General features: G+C 38.1%; 1 protein-coding gene across 1 annotated transcript in view; it reads right to left on the reverse strand.

The window, feature by feature from the left end:
* Positions 1 to 546: 546 nt before the first annotated feature.
* The window catches only part of NTF3 (neurotrophin 3), a 46,982-nt gene continuing 28,726 nt past the window's right edge, over positions 547 to 18,802 (reverse strand). The window contains exon 2 of the mRNA XM_061476355.1: positions 547 to 1,664. Within this exon, the coding sequence (XP_061332339.1) occupies positions 870 to 1,664 (795 nt within the window). The 3' untranslated portion in view covers positions 547 to 869. The remainder of the gene's footprint in view (positions 1,665 to 18,802) is intronic.

Raw genomic sequence — 18,802 nt, forward strand, 5'->3', positions numbered from 1 at the left:
AAGCCAAGGGCTCTTTTAAGGTTAAGACACCACCAGCTTTGTTTCTAATTTAAAAACAGACAGAGAGGAATGATCCAATAATGCAAGCAGAAGATAACTGAGGAGGGATACACTGATCAAAATAAATAGTGAATTCTGAAGAAATATTTTTTTATGTATTACATTAAAGTTCCATTCAGATTGGTTCTTGGCTTCAGTAAATTTCTGCTAAGAATATTTTAGATTTTTTCATATTTTTTCTATGAAGAACTGGCAGCATTAGAAACAGTTGCAAAACAAATGTGCTTCTAAAACATAAATGAAAGTTGCTGGGTTATTAGCAGTCTTTCTGAAATGCTTACAGAGAGAAAGTGATCATTTCACTGGCAAAACAGGCAAAATACACAGGAATTGTATTTTATGGATATTTGATGGCTATAGTGTATTTTGTCTAACATGTATTTTGGTCCATTTCTGTTTGGTGGTGAGGAGTCAACACTGCATCCAATTCAACATGAATGTATAAAGCTGGGAATATAAGTATGTACACAACTCTTGACATTGATCTGGTTTTTAACAAGTTTACTAAACGACAGTCACTGGCTTGACAATACTGAATGAAAAATACTGATTTTACACAGATTTTACAGTAAGGTTATGGCATGCTGCCAACAAGCAGTGTCACATAGTCTAAAAAACCCAGAGTTGCCCACAGCAGAGGCACACACCCTTTACTCTTGTTTATGAGAGAGAAAGCTTATATACTGTAGATTTGCTGAAGTTTAATAAATAAGGTCAACTTATAATATATAAAACAATATAAACATTTATATGCTACATGCATATCATATAATTTAAAGTAATAATTTATATAGCAAAGAGATGCAGATCTATGTTCTTCCTATTTTCCTTGACAATGCGCACACACAGGAGGTGTCTATTCTTATCCATCTCCAGCCTACCAGTTTATTGTTTTCTGAAGTCAGTGCTCTAACATAAGTTTGGGATGTCTTGCATTGGGAGTTCCAGTGCTTGTCATCAATGCCGCGGCAGCCGTTTTTTACAGGCTTGGCTTCTTTACACCTTGTTTCATAAAAGTATTGCTTAACTGGAGAGTTACCTGTTTTAATTTCTCCCAGAACAGTTACCTGGTGTCCTCTAATGTCAATTGCAGATGATTTGTCCGTGACCCATAGACTTTCACTGTCACAAACAGAATATTCCCCTCGGTGGCTTTTATGCTCCGCGTACCTTTTACGCCGGGAGGTTCTGTTCACCACCACAGAATTTCCAATATAATCCTCCATGAGGTACAGCGGTGGTGGTTCCAGCGGTGTGTTGTCACTCAAGAGGACTCGGGGAGAGCTGTAGCGTTTCTGCTGCCTTAAGAGTTCTGTATCCATTGAGATAACTGGCTGGAAGTCTGATTTCACATTTTCATCTCCATCTATGTCTTGCTGAGGGTCTTTTTTCTGCAGTGTGTTTTGATAGTTTTCCTTAATATCTACCATCTGCTTAGAAAGCTTGTTTTTCAAAATGTCTGCCTGAATGAGTTTAATAATAAGAGAATTTATTGAATCTTCTGGCAAACTCCTTTGATCCATGTTGGTAGAATGGGTACCACGAAGGTAAGCAAGAAATATCACATAAAACAAGATGGACATCACCTTGTTCACCTGTAAGATCTGCGGAGAAACAGAAAGTCAATATAAAACCAATTAAATAGAAAAGTTTATTAGAGGCTGTAAACATGAAAATTCGGATTTGTTTTAATGACATCTGCACTTCATAGATGTACATAGGCTATGTGTTTCTTTGAAGGTACTATTTATATATTTATAATGAGTGTAACCCTTTTCTGTCTTTTTTCTTTTCTTTTTGTTTTTCCAGTATTTCATCTGTATTGCATAAACTTTTCAGGATGACCTTTCCTTTTTCCATGCGTAGTGGCATATACATCAGTTAGGTCCTTTCTCTGCAGAGGTAGGTAGTTTTTTGGATAGTGCATCCAGGTCTTGGCAGTAGAGAGAGGCCAGAGTTATGCTCACTAAGTCTATTCTACAGAGTGGTTTAGTTTCAAAATTAAGAGGTTATGCAGAGTAGCAGACTATCTAATGGTGTAAAATGAGGAAGTTCTGTCTTTGTTAACTGTTGCCAAGTTTTGTGTGTTGAGATCTCCTGGTTCCATCAAATACCTATTCATCAAACGGCTTGTGTTTGATTTTACCCTAAGAGCATTATCATAGACTTGGAAATATATATCATGTTTCAATAGCTCTTTCTTTATGTTTCTCTCTCTGGTGTTATAATAGAATACATTCTTGAAGGAAAAGGATGCAGTCAAGCAGCAAAGTGTGGTTTCTTATATTTTGAACTTCAGAAAGACTCTATAATGCAAGTGGGAAATTCAGATGCATCCACAGGCCATTTTGCACCAGTTGTTTGCAGGGTTGGGGCCTGTTTCTGTTTTGCTTGTGTTGGTGGTTGGTGTTTTTTTGTTTTTGTTTGTTTGTTTTTTGTTTTGTTGTTGTTATTTATGTTGTTGCTGTTTTTTAATCAAGTTCCTTCATTACATTTATATAAATTGGAACAAAACTGACAGTATTCAGAAATATTCAAGGACGGGTGGAGGACTCCCCCTTTCTCCTCCCCTGCTTTCCCTTCTTTTTGCCTCCCCTCCTTTTACCCCTTTTCCCTCCCTCACATTCCATCCCTCCCTTCTCTCCCCCAGGTGGAAGAATCTTGTGCAAAAAGATCAAAATGAAGTCAAGATCAAGATTCTGAAAACTGGACCTAAAAGTGTGGTTCTTCTCTGTTGCACTGTACTTTGGCATCCACCACTCTCTACGGATTCCTGTAGTGTCTTTGTAATTCTAGCTTTTGAGCATCTTCTAGAAGCTCATTTGTCATTTCTTGTTAAATCTTTCTGCCTCCCTGTTTGTGAAGTTGAGAACTGTGAGCATCCATCTAAGGAGGTGGGATTTTTCCATGTGGATACTGTATATTTTCTATTTGCATTTACGTTTACATTAAATCAATTTTCAACGTAAAAACTAAATCATGGGAAATGCTTCCTTTCAAAACACACCATTTCTTGTCATCCTTTCATGGGACACCCTAGAGAAGATCCTGGCTCTATCTTTTTTATTCCCTTCTATTAGGTATTTCTATACTTTGACAACATCACCCTGAGCCTTCTCTTCTGGCTGAACAGTCCCAGACTTCTCAGGCTCTCCTCACATGACAGATGCCTTAGTTGCTTAATCATCTTTATGGACTCACTCCTGTAAGTCCATGTTTATCCTGCACTGGAGAGCCCAGAGCTGGACACAGAGGGAAGTATCCCCTCCCTCAACTGGTGACGCTATGGATTCTCTGTTTTTCTCAGAAGAAATTGTGGAAATATCAGACCTCTTGAATTGAAGATTTTCCACTTTAGGAAAACAAAAAAAAAAACAAACCATCATTTTCTGCTTAAGAAGGCAAAACAAAAAGAAAAAAAATACTGGACAATCTTCTATCCACTTAAGTAAAACTCCTTTTAGCAACAGAGTCCCCACTTCATAGTTTGGAACTGCAGCAAAATCAGAGCTATCCTCTGTGGATGTGTGATCTGTCCTTTTATGGACAAGAAATGTGTTTTCTCCATTCTCAGTTTGTCACAGTATGAGTTCACCTAAATCTAGACTGCTGCTTGCAGCAATGTTAGGCTTTAGGGAAAAAAAAGTAAAAATAATCTAAGATTTTCAGTTACCATACAATTACTGTCATACCTAAATAAATATGAACTTAACGTAGATGGATCTCAGAACCAAGACTGTGCTGCATACAAAGACCCTTGCTCAGTTTGGTCTTCTCTCAATAAATTATTTGTTTTTAAAACCAGTAAAAATATTAGAAAACAGCTGTCATTCAGCAGATTGCCTTAGAGTACTCAGAAGGGCTAACCCACATGAAGTATGACACACAGGTCCATAGGATGGTGAGCAAAGCTTTGACAATGCTCAGCTGAAAAGCTGAAAGCATTATTCATGCCAACATGCAGCTGCATGTAATCACTGGTCTGCTTAGTTTCAAAACTAAGTGGCACTAGCAAAATACACAAGTTGGAGCAGGTGATGAGGTTGGAAAAATAAGACTGGAGCTCCTGCAGACTCTTTAATGTCATGGTGTGCACAAAAAGGAAGGACCAGGGACCTCAGAATTAGATCAGTTCAAATAACCCATTTTTCTTGTCCATGGAGGAACCCTGTTAATGGAAAGATGTTTAGAAGTATTTTTCTGAAGCTAATGTGGATTTGGAGGGAAGGGTGTTAAGTTAGTCTGAAATTCAAATTGTAGGTTGATTACTTCTTGGCTAATTATTTGCTTCAAAAGCAAAAATGTTTCAGAACCAATTTCTATCTTTTTCTGAACTGTTTCAGGGTGCAAAATTTGGAAACAAAATGTAAATGCTTGGTGAGACTGCAGTTTTCAGGGAGTTCCTCCACCTAGGAGATTCAGAAGTGGAAAGCTGAGACATTCCAGTCCATAACTTGAAATTGTCAGGTTGTCTATGAAGTCCAGCACCTCAGAATATGCCTAAAGAACTATTCTAGCTACGAGAAATGGACATTATTGGGAAACTGCAGCTGGTTTATGGCTTTGGATCTATTTTGAGTATAAGTCATCTGAAATGTGAATTGGTTTGTAGGACTTGACTATGTTTTTTTTGATAAATGGTTCATTGCCAAAATAGAATTTTGTGCCTGTCTAAATTGAAGATATGCAATATTTACTTTTTTTTTTTTTTTTGTATGTTGCTAAACTGATAAGGTGAGGGAAATGTAAGATACTAAAATGTTTATGTTTTCTTATTTTCAAAGCAAATAATTCTGATGTGTTCTGGACATGCTTCAGAAGTTACACAATGGAATTCACAAAACAGAAAAAGAGCTTAGTCACTATGGCCTAGTGAGTAAGTTACCTATAATGGAGACTTGCATTCAGAGGCAAGACTTTAACATAGGTATCCTGTCTAAAAGAAGATTAACCTAACATCAAGGGTCCTGGGGCACAGACTTGTATGTACCTTAGTAGAAACTACTCCAGCACAATTAGCAATAGCTCCTTCTTTAGCTTTTTGAAGAATGGTATAAAAATGTCCCAAGAATTTATTCCTTCACATGATTTTTCCTGTTCTTTCATTAAAGATTCTTAAAATATAAAGTATTCATTTCAAGTAAAAAAGCAAATTTTGTTCAAGCCAAACTTTTTCTACTTAGCTGGTGATTGTGAGACACATTTCTTGTTCTTCAAGGTTCTTCTTGAAATTTTCCATATATAAATTTCTGTAAAGGGTCATTTTAGCTGTCTTTGTGGACTGTTCGTAGTCAAGTAAGTGTGATGAATGGTCCTAGAAATGGACACAATGCTATTTACACTCCTACAGAAAGTACAGACTAGAATACTATATTTAGGGCCTGGGTCTAGGTCCCAAATAGGCATAAGCAATCATTTCATGGTGACTTCAGAATAAAAGCACAGCCCAGCAGAATGCTCACTAGTCCAGTATCAAACTGAGGTAATGTTAGTAGACACAGATAGAGAAGACTATAATCAGTGACTGTTTCCACTTCATTTCTGCCTGGTATTTGATTGTGCTAGAGTATTAATGCAGGTACCTCAGCTCTGTTTCTGTTTCCATGGGCTGTCAGGTCAGCTAGACACACAGCTAGTCAACAGTAAGGTGTATGAAGGCACATGACTTTAATGGGTCTTCAGTATATATTGGATATAACAACACATCCATCTGAACCAGTATATTCATCTTACTGTGCAGTACCTACTACATAACTTAGAAGCCATGTGGTTGTAGAACAGTTTAGATGATGTGAATCCAGAAGAATTGACCCAGTGCCTTCTCTGGATTCACATCAAAAGGTATCCCTTTTTGACCTTTTAGTTTATGTCAAACTCATCATTTGATTGGGTCTCAATAGTGGCTGGATATAATGGTAGACTACTTGTCTCACTTTGTGCCTGTGCCACAGATAGTAAGGAGCTACCTAGTATGAGCATAAGCAGCCTGACACAATCTTCTTGCTGGGATATTCACCCTATTTTATGTCTCTTTCCTCCTGTATCACCCAATTCCTTTTCTATTTTGTATCTTGGGGGTTCATCTAGGGCTGCTGACATATTACAGAAAGTTTTTTTTCCTTGTCCACTGAGAAGCTTTGGACCAGCCCTGCTACTGTGCTGTGCTGCTCTGTGTGACCTTCTAGATGTTGGGATGCCTTGAGTTCTTGCCCAATTTAATTAAAAAGGGGGTGAAAGAACATGGCTCTCAAATCAGCCTTTAAATGTACTCAGAAAACACTGCTATGTGGAATTTAGAAAAGCATTGGACATGAAGGTGGAAAGATATGTTAGTCTATTTTAGTTAGTTCCTTTGCACAGTGGTAGTTTCCCCTTATTCAGAGATACTACTCAGGCTTTCAAAAGTGATTGCAAGCATCCAACAGAAGCAAAGAAGATTGTTAAAGGAACAAGAAGTTGAACTGAGAGACAATTAGGCATTATGGATGGTAATATAGAGTCAGTTGTTAATTTGCACTAAACAAGTTTGTCTTAAAGATTGCTGGCATTTGTGGCACACCGGATAAAAAAAGCTCATGCATTACAAAATTGTTTGATCTTTCAACTATAGGTTTGTTTTACTTTATTTTAATGGTTTTATTCCTGCTTATCATTGCAGTGTTAACAGAGCATTAATGCTGTCTAATCTAGGTGTCTCAGGAAGCCTAAATTTAGGAGAAATAAATAAGCTTACGTATTACTTCCATTAATAAAATGAATCCCCAACAGACTCTGGCAGAGCACTTTCTGCTTTTTTCAGACTCAACACTTTACATAATGTTGGAAAGTTTTGTTTAGTTTTGTTTGGTTTGTAATGATTAAAAAAATATTTTAATCAGTTTCTGAACAGTCTAAGCAGTTGAAGAGCAAAGTGTCATTTAATATGTTTTGTAAAAATAATGAAGTTCTGTGAGACACTGCCTAAGCATTTACTTTTAAATCATTGCTAAGTGGAATTGGAATAGAAGGAAAAGTGACTGGTGAATTTCATGTTCAGCGTTGTAATCCCAACATGATTTATCTAAGTCAGCTTGAAGTATTTGGCACTTTCTGAAAAATTTAAGAGCAGCTTTTGTTCTTCAGACCGAGTAACTAATGATCATTTGTGGTGGCTGACAGCTTATTCAGGCTTTTGCCAGAGATGACAGTGTAATTATTCTCATTGCTTGCTAAGCATTGTTTTCACAAACTCACAGAGAGCAACAAGTAGCAGAATACCCTGTTGATTCCCTCATCCTAATAACCATGTTGAGACAAAGTGTACTTCTTCTCCTCTGTGCTTAAGAGGATATTGAAAAGGTACAAACAAGAAAAATATCACTGCATTCTGAATATTCAGAAAGATGCAAGTATACAATAGTTGCATATGAAAATTTGCACTGTATTTCATAATAGCAATCGATTATTTGGACAATATGGTATACCTAATCTCTTTTGGAAATGGAGTTCAGTCTTCTGAGTCACTGACATTTCCTTTTCCTCTTCAAAAGACTGTCTGAGCAAAGCACATCAAGACAGCTGTTCATCCAAGTATGAAAAGTATCATCTGCACTTTGAACCAATCTTCAATACTATTTATTATTACTATTGTGACCATGACCCTGTTGCTCATTGAGGAAAGCTTTTCTGACTGGTGACAACTTTCTGAGGGACAGTTTTGTGATAATACATCTGCTGCAAGGGACAATGTTTTATGAACAGTTAAATGTGCTGTGTAGAACCATGGCAATATTGGTTCATTTCAGACACAGCTGATTGCAATGGCATGTGTGTCTATATTTGATCTTTCCACAGATAAATCTTTCTGGAGATCAAAAAGCGATCACCTTACACATACCTGCCTGTTTCCAAGAGAAAAAGGTCAGAAGCAGTTCCTCCATGCTTACGTCACTAGTTGGAACAGCAGCTGCTTCTCACACCTTGTGCAAAGTTAATTCTGTTAGGTTTTAGCCCTGCACCTTCCTCCCCCACCACCAACATTGTCTGGAGTTCAGGGCACTTGAAACCTCCCTGGAGGCATTTGACACTCCCCAGCATCCTCTAGCAGTCCCAACAAGGGACTTCACTATTAATAATGTCGGGTACAATGTCAACCGTACTAGCTACATCCCCGGGTCTATAATCAACTACAGAAGTAAGTAGGCTTTTCTCAGTCTCAGCCACACCTTTTTCTGGTTTAATTCCTCTCATCACTGACATTTTTGTGACATGGTATTTACACCTGTCTGTGTCTACCCTGACTGCCATGGTATAATTTTGCATTAACCAATTTACTAACTGATCTCTGTATTGAGAAGGTCAGAACAAGGTTTTGGGAGGCTGGTATCCTGATTTCTCTGATTCAATGGAAGAGTTTGGTCAAGTCAGTCTCTGTTCATTACTTTCTACATCTGTGGAATGGTGTGAGGTGTTTATTATCCCAGATATATAGCCTGACATCCTTTGTTTTCTCCCTCAAAGAGCTGGATGTTGTTGCCCTACTAAGAGAGCAAAAGTAAAGAGTTCCTTTCTCCACACAAGGTACAATAGCATTACAGTGTGATAGCCTGGATGCTGCGTGGGAGGTGATTGTCTGTTTTGAGAGTAATGAGGCATCTCAACAAATATATTTCCATAAATATTCTCAGTGTAAATTATCTTCTGTTTTCTTTTACCATTCTCATGTCACCGATATTTGAGCACTCTATAAGCATTTATATTAATACCAACAAAGTAGGAGGGCTGCCACTGTTACCGCTTTAAAGAACAGAAACTGGAATAGACAAAAGTCATGATGCTTGCAAGGTCATACAGGTATTCTGCTGCTACTTGGGGTTCTCATGTAGTAGCTGTATCAGTAAAGTCCATCTGTAACGCTGTATGGAAGTGTGATAGATAAATGACAAGCACAAAATGCAAAGAAATAAAAACAATACCATCTGAGATGAGCAGTCAGTTGCAGAATTAAAGCCATAGTTGGATAACAATGTCCGCAAAAGCTGAAGTCTCTCTACATATCAGTACTGTGTAGCTCTGAAAACTCTCCAAAGTAGCAAGAATTTTAAAGGTCATATCCTTAGCTAAATCAATAAATTCCAATGACTTGACTAGACCTGGCTAATTTTACAAAAATAAGATTTTCCCATACTTAGCAATTGCCTTTTGTTGTTCTTGTTGTTCTTTGAGAAGTCATTTATAAACAGAAGAATAGAAAGCACCAGAACTAAATCATGGTAGTGGATAATTTAAGCTGCTAAACTCTGTGTGTTTAGTTAATCTTTTCATTGCTGTTTCTTAAAAGTGGCAGGGCCATGCAGCAAACAAATTAAATTTGCAGCTGAATTTGGAGGGGATGCAAACAGCAGTGAGCAAAGAGAAATAAAATCTCTACTGGGGAGATGGAGACATAAAATATTGGCAGAAAATTACAAAATGAAAGTCAAAGTAGAAATTACAAGCTAGCGTGCTGGGGGAATAGTGGTATTGAGCCATGATATACAGAGGGGAAAAGAAGTTTAGAAAGGAGCAATACCTGATCAGCCCCAGGAATGATCTAAAACCTTGGAAAGGCACTGTATTCAGCAAATGAGAACACTGAGTCATTCCACTGCATTTTGCAGCACAGCAGAAAAACTGAGAAAGCTGTGCAAAAGCTGGAAGGTATTGTCATATGAAAAAAAAATTAGGAAAGAGCAGCAAAATTTACTAGAAGGGTTCTATAACCGATCTTTGAGGAAATTGCCTTGGATGTGCAAGCCTTTGCTATGAGCTGACAGAAAGCACAGTGGATTGGTGACAGAGAGCATTCACTTTAGGGTGGGGCAAAGGAGTGCAATCAGGAAAAATGGGATTAAACTAAGGAACGGGAAGTTCGGCTGATCATCAAAAGCAGTTTTCAAGCTCTGCAAGATGTTTGTAACAAGCCCAAAGCCACACCAAAGAGGCCTGGTTTCATGTTTCGTTGGAGCCCTGAAACTCCATCTAAGTCTTTTTTAAAGCAGTTTGAAGATCCATTAACCTTTTAAGTCAACCTGGACCTACTTTGGCTCAACCAGGGCTGATTAATTGTTATGTATAAAGTAAGACAATAGTTGCAGTTCCTCTTATTTTGGTCAGAGAGATGCTTTGAGGGCTTAAGCTCTCTGTAATTAAAATTTTCCAGATGAAACTCCTTTCACCTCCCCACACTTCGGGGGGGGGGGGTGAAGCCTGGCCTCTGGGTATAAGCAAAGGCACAGCTATATTTGATGTCTCCTGGAAAGAGCAAGGGAAGCCATGTAAAGGGTTAAGGTGAAGTGGTCCACATTGCTCTCATAATTCTATTTTTAAATGCCTGAGGTGGGTTTTGTTCAACTTAGTAGCAGGAGGAGAAACGGAAGCACCTCTCAGATTATCAGAATTTTGTCCCTTTCCTGCCTTTTGGTTTTTTGCAGAAAGAAAAAAAGATAAATTTTTAAAACACTTTTTTAATTATTATTTTTTTCCAATGTTAAGAAACTCAAGAAGAAAACTGTTTCAAACTGTGAATTTCAAGATCATTATTTTGCTGGATTTTACACTGAAACCAAAAGGGTTTCTACTTTGTTTTGGTTTAGAAACTGGAAACTTCCTCTTCCATTCTTTTTAATACCTTCCAATTTCTTTTTTTCTTTTATGAACTAAGAAAAATAGTGCAATCAAGCAAGCAAACAGACGAAAACAAAGGTTACAGCTTCAAAAAATATTCGAGTCTCAGTATGAAAAATCTTACGTTCCTAAACCTAGCTTATGGGTACAAAGAGAATTCACACCCAAAAGGAAACAGAAATAAAGTAATAGGGAATGCTAGTTAAAACTGCAATGATCTTTTGTTTAGGTAGAAGTAAAAATTCCTGAAGTTACCCTGAGATATTTCTCTTGAAAAAACAAAACAAAACCCCAAATTAGGTATTTCTTTTGTTTTCTGCCAGCTCTACTGTGACCCTTGAATACAGATGTTTGCATTGAGAGTAGAAACAATGTTAGGGTAACACTGCCTCTTACAAGGCCCAGTCAAATTTCTAAGGTACCATTTGCTTAGAAGCATTAATTATAGAAGCATTAATTTATAGCATTAATTTATAGCATTAATTTATAGCTTAGAAGCATTAATTTATAGCAAGTTGTTTACATATAGGCTTGTCCTGAGGGTAAAGACTGTTCCGGTAAATCTAGCTACTCTGCATTTTTTTCCTTGTAAAAATTTGCCCGAAGTGGAACTTTGCTTTTGAATCCCCTGGTTCATCAATGTTTGTGTGGATAAAATTTCCTGTATGCAGTTCTCTTCGAGACATGGAAGTTTTCTAATTTTAGTCTCAGTTAGCATTTTGCTGTGAGTTTGACTACCTTTAGGGGTTAATACTCAAGGATGGTGAGAGTATTCTGCTTCCAGTCTAGCAGAGTGTACGATTTTTGCATGAACTGCCCCACTGAAATGCAGATTGCTCATGCATGAAGCTTCTGGTTGACTGCTCTGCTAAACTGCATCCAAAGCGTCTGCTAATTTGCAAAGCTGAGCCTTCCCTTCCAAAGTCAAAGCATGATCCCTGTGTTCTCCTATTGCACTAATGCAGGCTCTGCACATCTGCCAGGTCCAAAACTCATCTGAAAACTGCTTTGGTTTTTGGAAACCACTGTACTTTCTCTTATCTTTCAATCCAGATGTCACTTTGCCGTTAATACACAATGCCTTCCCCTCCACTTTGTTAAAAATCTTTGAAAGAAGAATTTTAGAACTGGGAGTACTTTAACACATGCTGTCTCTCACCAGGCATATGATTTCCAGATATTTGGTAGAAAAGCAAGGTTTTAAACTGGGCATGGGAAGGAGACAAATGAGATGTACAGCAGCTGGCATTGCCTCTCCTTATATGATAAATAACTGGTATGCCTTTTTAGAAAATTTCTTCTTAGTGTAGGAATTCTAGTTATGAAAAATGTTATCTATAAAAGGGAAAGAATAAAATAATTCCCAGGGTAAGGGAGCTAGAAGCAAAAAAAATTGGACTTTTGTTCACCTCTTGTCATATGCACACTTTATACATTTCATGAGAGACACCTACTGACATCTGATAACACAAAGACTAGTTATATCACTGGATAATGGACTTGTATGATAGATATGAGCTATGGAGGTGCTGCTGCATCTTTAAGTTTACTCCTTTTATAAAAGATGGGGTGTTCACAACCTCACTGCAAGAGCAGATGTTGTGAGTGCATGAGAACTAATGGAAGGTAAGCATGAAATTTTGTTTTCATAGTTAAGAATGCCTTTGGTGACCAAGTGCTTTTGCCATTGTTTTAGTTTGGAACCTAACATCTGTACAGTTTATGTGACTTTTCCAAGGTTATGTGAGCCCAAGGTCACATGTGAATAAAATGGGAGAGATGGTGTTCGGACCCTCCTCTCATGAGGTCTAGGTTCTGCCTGGTTCTGCCCACTGGACCAGATTCTTCCTTCCATTTTTTCCCAACACTCTGCTGGCCCAAACTGAAGTCCATTGGGTCAAGTGTCCAAAATTAAAAGTACTTCCATGCCATATTTCTTCCTATTGAAACAGTAGAAAAAGGAAACTACCCCTACTCTAGTGAAGTTAGAAGTAACAGGAAAGCAAGCAGAGGGAGGGAAAAGGATGTAGAAAACTTTCCCAAAGGTGTCCATGCAGAAGATCTCAGGTGCCTTGAGGAATTAAAAATAACTTGGAATCAGCCTTAAAATGAGCAAGCCAATGTAAATCGGCTGTAACAGTTCAGTAGTTTTCCCCAGGAGCTAACAAAATAATCAAGGGAGAGATTTTTAATTCTGCACATAGGAAAAGCCTGGTCCTAGACTTCAATTTGAACAGTAGAAATCACTGATTAAAAAGGAGCCAAAAGCTGTTGTGCTTCAGGAAGTGGGAGAATTAGGGATGCTTACTTTGGACGACAGTATAACTACAGTGTAGTCTATACAAGGGGAGATGCACAGCTGCATCTCCCCAGGAGCAGAGTACAGAATATATTGTGAGTCAGTCACAGTTCCTCTCTATCTTCTCTCCACCACCAAAGTCACTCCCTTTGCTCTGCTACAAGAGTCAATTACTTCATCCTTCCTTTATATTTGTTTTCTTTTTTTACTTCTCGTGGATCAGTTTACTCTCCCATGCTCCCAGCCAGCTACTTTGGCTAGCAAGGAAGCAGAGTGGGGTGAAGCTTGGGCTCTCTGCACTTCTGTCATCTTAACACCCCCTCTCCACTCACTTTCTTTCAGCAGGGAGTATAGGGTGAGCAGCCCCTGGTCTCCTTGCTGCTGGCAGAGTTGCACTGACCAAGCTGAACTTGAATAGTCATGGGAGTAAAGCTGGGGTGTGTCTGTGTGTCTGTGTGTGTGTGTATGTGTGTGTGTGTGTGTTAGAGAAAGGCACAGTCCTCCCTCCCTCTTATATTCCAGTCTGCCTGGGTACTAGTCCTGATAATATGTGGCGAGTTTAACCTAGGAAGTGTGTTCTGTACAGATTCCAAGTCAGAGGCCAATGTTAAAATGATACAGGATATTATCAGTACTAGAAAATGGAACATGTTCACTGAAACCTGTGAAAGACCAGCATCTTCCTAACCTGAACTCAGTCTGTTACTAGAAAATATACAAGGAAGCCCATTGCAAAAACAAAGCAAAATGATCACATCCTCAGGAACTTTTGGGAGGCAAACATATGGGGAAATTGTTTATTAAAGGTGAGAGGTCAGTCAAGATCTTGGGATAACTGGATGTAAAGGGGATAATTTCTCAGGTCTTTTTGATAAACGGAACACAGAGAGCTTTGCTGAGCTACAAGTAGTAAAGGGCTTTTCAAGTGGAAGTCAACGTCTCCTGTGGCTGGTACTGACAGGAAGCCTACACATACTTGGGAAATATTTCCTGCGTCCTCTCAGAAAAAGGCAAAAGCACACACATACATCTTTTCTATCCCATGTTCCCATCATCTCACCCTAAACCAAAATCTGTGGTCTGGAAGCAGCTCGAGCTTCAGAAATGTCTTCTCTGACCATGTCATAAAGACCTTACTCTTGTTAGCATATATACGGGGGTATAGTTTGTGATTTCAGTATAGCTTTGACTGGGAGAAAGGTGAGTAGAAAGCAGAAGATAACCAGGCAGGCCAAAACTGGGGGATTCAGATCACCGGGACCATGGGACTCAGGTACTTGGGCAGAGGCTGGATTTACAAGAAAAATAGTCATTTAGAAAAGATAAGACACAGATTTTGGGACTGCTAGATATTAAGGAAAATTGCAAAGATTTATTCCCATTTTAGACTATTAAATGGTGCTATGCTTGGAGACAATTGTCTATATGCAACTCTTAAAAATTAAAGATCTAGGCCAAATTCTGCTTTTGGTCACGCAGAAAGCAGGCGACTGTAAGATGAGTTGCATATAACTGAGGTCATAATCTGGCATAGTGTCTGAGCTGGCTCAGTTTTCTGTTCAGCTAATGTCAATACTGGTAAGCTATTCTGAGGAAATCCAACAGGGAGTAGGTCAGGTGTTAATGCTCACAATCAACATGATTCCAAATAAATTGGAGGAATTTAAGAAACTGTGCTGTGCCTCCTGATTAAGTTGCTTGTTTAGAATTAAAATAACTCCATTGACTTGAGTGGTACTACTTCCTATTTACCCTGGTGCAAGTTAGAAGAAAATGTGACTCTGTGTTTAGAAGACCTTTCCATGCCATATCTCTAATAAAAAGGAAAGAAGGAAGCATAACGAAATTTTTGAACAAGGTGGTAAAACCAAGTTACCTTCTTACCCTCTTTTCTGTTTTCATTGAACAAGATGAAACTAAGATCATAATTTCTCCAAATTCTTTCCTTTCTCTTAAATTGGAAAAAATATTAGTATATGCTGTGAATATTGGAGTCATCTGTTTTGCTGTTTCAGATGCTCTACAGCTATGTGAAATTAAGAAGATGACATTACTGCAAGGAAGGGGGCTAGTTTATTTACACTCTAATGAAAGAAATACCTTAAAATGCAAGTACCATTCCACAAAAATACATTGCAGCTTCACTGCCTTCTTCTTAACCTGCAGTTTTTCTGGTGGAAAAGAGACTTTTTTTCACAATATAAAGAAAATGGTATTTCAATTTTCTTTTATTTGTTTCTAACTGAAAAGATCTTTCGTACTACAATAAGGTCTGGATTTATTTTCAGTATTTGCCTTCAGTTCTGGTTCCAAAACTACACAGTTGTGTTAAGGGATTTAAATCCCTTGCTTCACTGAGGGTTGACTTTCCAGTGTGTGCAGGAAGGTAAATATCCATCCTGCCTATCTATGCTGAGCTGCCTAAATGGTATACTTTGTGTTAGGGGTAAACCTGCAGCACTTTGAATTAACCACTGGAGAAATCTTGTTTCTCCTACAGGCTGAAAGGCTTCAGGTGGGAGGTTGCAATTTGGCCTGATCAGCTTTTCTCTTTTTCTACTTACCCGAGTCCTTGCATCTGTCTTAAAACATTACGTTAGAGGTTGGCTCTCAATATACAGGAATCAAAAAAGCACTGTACTTCTTTAGCCCAAAGGGGAGATATGGCCCACAGGAGACAGTGTCTGCAATACCTAGTCATCAGGTTGAACAAGAACTTGTTCAAGGAATGAAAGGACAGCAGAATAGGGCCAGCCATACTATCACAGATTGTCTCATGACTTGTTCTTATGATAGCTAGCCAGTGTCTAATTCTAGCCAGTGTCTAATTCTAGCCAGACTAAACCATAAGAACATTTTCAGGACATGAGGTTTGTCCTGATATGTAAAATGAAGTAAAATGCTCATTTTCTACTAAAAAATCTTCACACTCATAAAACTCTAGTGAAAGTAAATCAGAAAACAAAGAATAATATTTTTAAACCACTACGTATTGGAAGAAATACATAGCCATTAACATTGCATTAACTTTTGTCCTTTCTGTTCTGGGAAGACTAAACTGCAGCCCTTCCAATGAAAACAAAACAAACTAAATCCCACAAACAACAGAGTTAAGAAGGGGGTTAGGTGGAAAGAAATAATGTTTATCATAATTTCCCATCAGAATGGAGATACTGATTGACTACCCTAAATAAATACATAAATAAATAGGAATTTTATTCTTTTTGAAGCTTTCATGGTTGGAAACTTCTTTATGCAGTTCCCTGTCATTTTCTTTCTTGAAAACATTTATGCTCCTTGCTTTAGTTACTCTTTAGGGTAACGTGTTCCATATGTCAGACAGCTTTTGTATGAAATAGTTTAGACTAAATTCTCCTTTCATCCCTATGACCTAATTTTAAGGTCTTACTGCTGTGGAGGACTAATCTGGATCAGTTAGATCAGACCCTCCTAGTCTATAAATGTCATTTAACTCACCACAACTTTTTCCCTTTCCATAACTATAAGCCCAACAAAATCATCCTTTGCAAGTGTTGCTATTATAAACTCCCTTAAATTCTACATGTAAAATGAACACTGCTTTCTGCCTCAGTTCATTATTATACTACTTGCTTTTTTTCAAGTGAATTTTTAAAGTAATGCAACACAGAAGCTTATTATCTTTTTTTTTCTTGATTGCTGTTTTCTGGACTAGAAGCCAAAGAGGATTTTTTTGTCGTTGTAAACAGTGGCTTCCCAATTAGTTTTCTATGCTTTGCATACAGCATAAAATTTCTTCCTGCACAAATATTTCCTTTGATCATTTTTCTCGGAATAAATTGTATTTAGCATCTTCACAAGCGTTATTTTCTTTTTGCCTTCCCACCAGGTTCCTGTGTAAGAAATGTATGCACTTAAAAATTTCCCAGACTGTTCAGTTCACTAGCTAATTCAAACACCCTTCCTGTGGACTTCTGATTTTCCCTGTGCCTCTTCTCTTCCTTCAACGCTAGTTTAGACTTGGAGAAACTCCCCTGCAGCGTATACAATTACACTTGCGCAAAACAAGCCTGAATGACAAAAAAGCATTCTCCCCCCAGGAACGCACTACTTCTGCTTGCCTTCGACACAACCATGTGGGCAGAATACTCTTTGAACCTGTCCTGGTTCAAAAAAATGGATTTTTACTCCTTTAGTCTGCTTTGCTTGTGGAAGGTAGCTGTATCTACACATGATCATGCCTCTGGTGATTGTCGCTTGCAAGGATATCGATCTGGTGGAGTCAACCATCTGTAGGCCCAGGCAAGATCTACATCAGAATTTTTCCTTTTGATTTTAAAATAAAAATATCTCTCTCAAACCTTGTACAGCTGAAATGCTGACGCAGACCTACTGCTGCAAAGTCCTTGTGTTGTATAGCTAGCCTATGTTTGGGAAAGGGCATGACTCTGTTGGTAGCTCAATCCCTTTTCTTGTCATATGCTGTCATCCCATTAGAGAGCTTTGTTGGCAGAGAAAACTGGTGGAATTGTGGCTCTAGACAAGCCCTTCTGTTCTCCTCAAATTTATAAAATTTATGATTTAGTATCTTTAGAATATTTACTTTCATGATATTCCCATGAAGCTGAACTGTGCTCCAATTGTTTCAGTTTTGCAGGTGGAAAACTGCCTGACAAAGAAACAAGCTGTCCTTGCTCTTCATTCCTGCAGAATGGCTTCCAGAGGGAGGGATAGGAGCTGCAAAACATAGGCCTCTTTCCCATGTCATTAAGCAGGTACTATCTGACACCACAGAAGTTCCTGAAAACTTTAGCCCACGTAGGCAAAGGAGGCCAGGCTTTGAATGCAGAAAATAAAGCTAATTAGCTGGGGATAATTGAGGTTTATACTTCTACTCCAGTTCCTGGGCTGATGCATACTAATTTAAACTGCAAAACTGATATGGTGTTATTTAAGTTGTACAGAAGCAATTGGTGTTAGGATGTCAGTTAGTTCATATTTTTTCTAGTTGTGAGAAAGAGGCAGTCTGACATCCCTCGAACATGATTTCATATGCACTGCTTCTTTCAATGTTCAGGAATAGGGCACACCTTGCATTTGAGTGCAACTTGCCTCTCTGGTTTAAATAAAGATCAAGAAGCCAAACTTTGTGTCAGGATCTCAGTTTTGAACTCAGCATGCCATGGAACCTTCATGCTTTCAAGCCCTCTGCTTTGATTTAGTACTTTCATTCCAGCTTGAATTGTGTGATAATCAGAACCTGCACAAATTACTTCTTGAGTATTTCGGTTCTTTGTCATTATTTTTATTTGTTTCTATAGGCCATTTGATTCAAAGCTCTTCATGAAGAGCTGAGAAGTCTCTTTCATACTCAATAGAGTTATGTTATGTTAACTTTTTTTTGTGTAGTCTGCAGAACCTTGTCAGCCTGTTTCAGCCCAGAAAAAAAGCTTACATCATTGACCTTTAATGTAAGGAAGAATAGAATATGCATTTGAAATACAAGAAAATTTCAAAAAAATCCCTCCAAATCAAAGTGCAGTCACATAGTCTGCTGACGAAGAGAATGTAGGAACCTATATCGAGTAGAATTGTACATAGAGAAGGAAACAAGATTAAATACCTAGAGCAAATAAACAAAGCAAGTGCTAACTTCTTAAAGCTAAATCTTGCAAAAGTCCAAAACCACTTTAAATCACTGGAGCATGTTTCAGTTACAAATATGAAATGGGGTTTGAAGTTCTACTTGAGATTGAGAAGCTGTATCAGAAAAGCTGAAGAAGTCCTAAAGAGTTAAAAATCATTAACATGGCAAAAAAA

Source organism: Pezoporus flaviventris, unplaced genomic scaffold, assembly GCF_033815535.1.
Source record: "Pezoporus flaviventris isolate CSIRO_AGI_PZ_B2104156 unplaced genomic scaffold, CSIRO_AGI_Pfla_v1 ptg000096l, whole genome shotgun sequence".
NCBI lineage: Eukaryota > Metazoa > Chordata > Aves > Psittaciformes > Psittacidae > Pezoporus > Pezoporus flaviventris.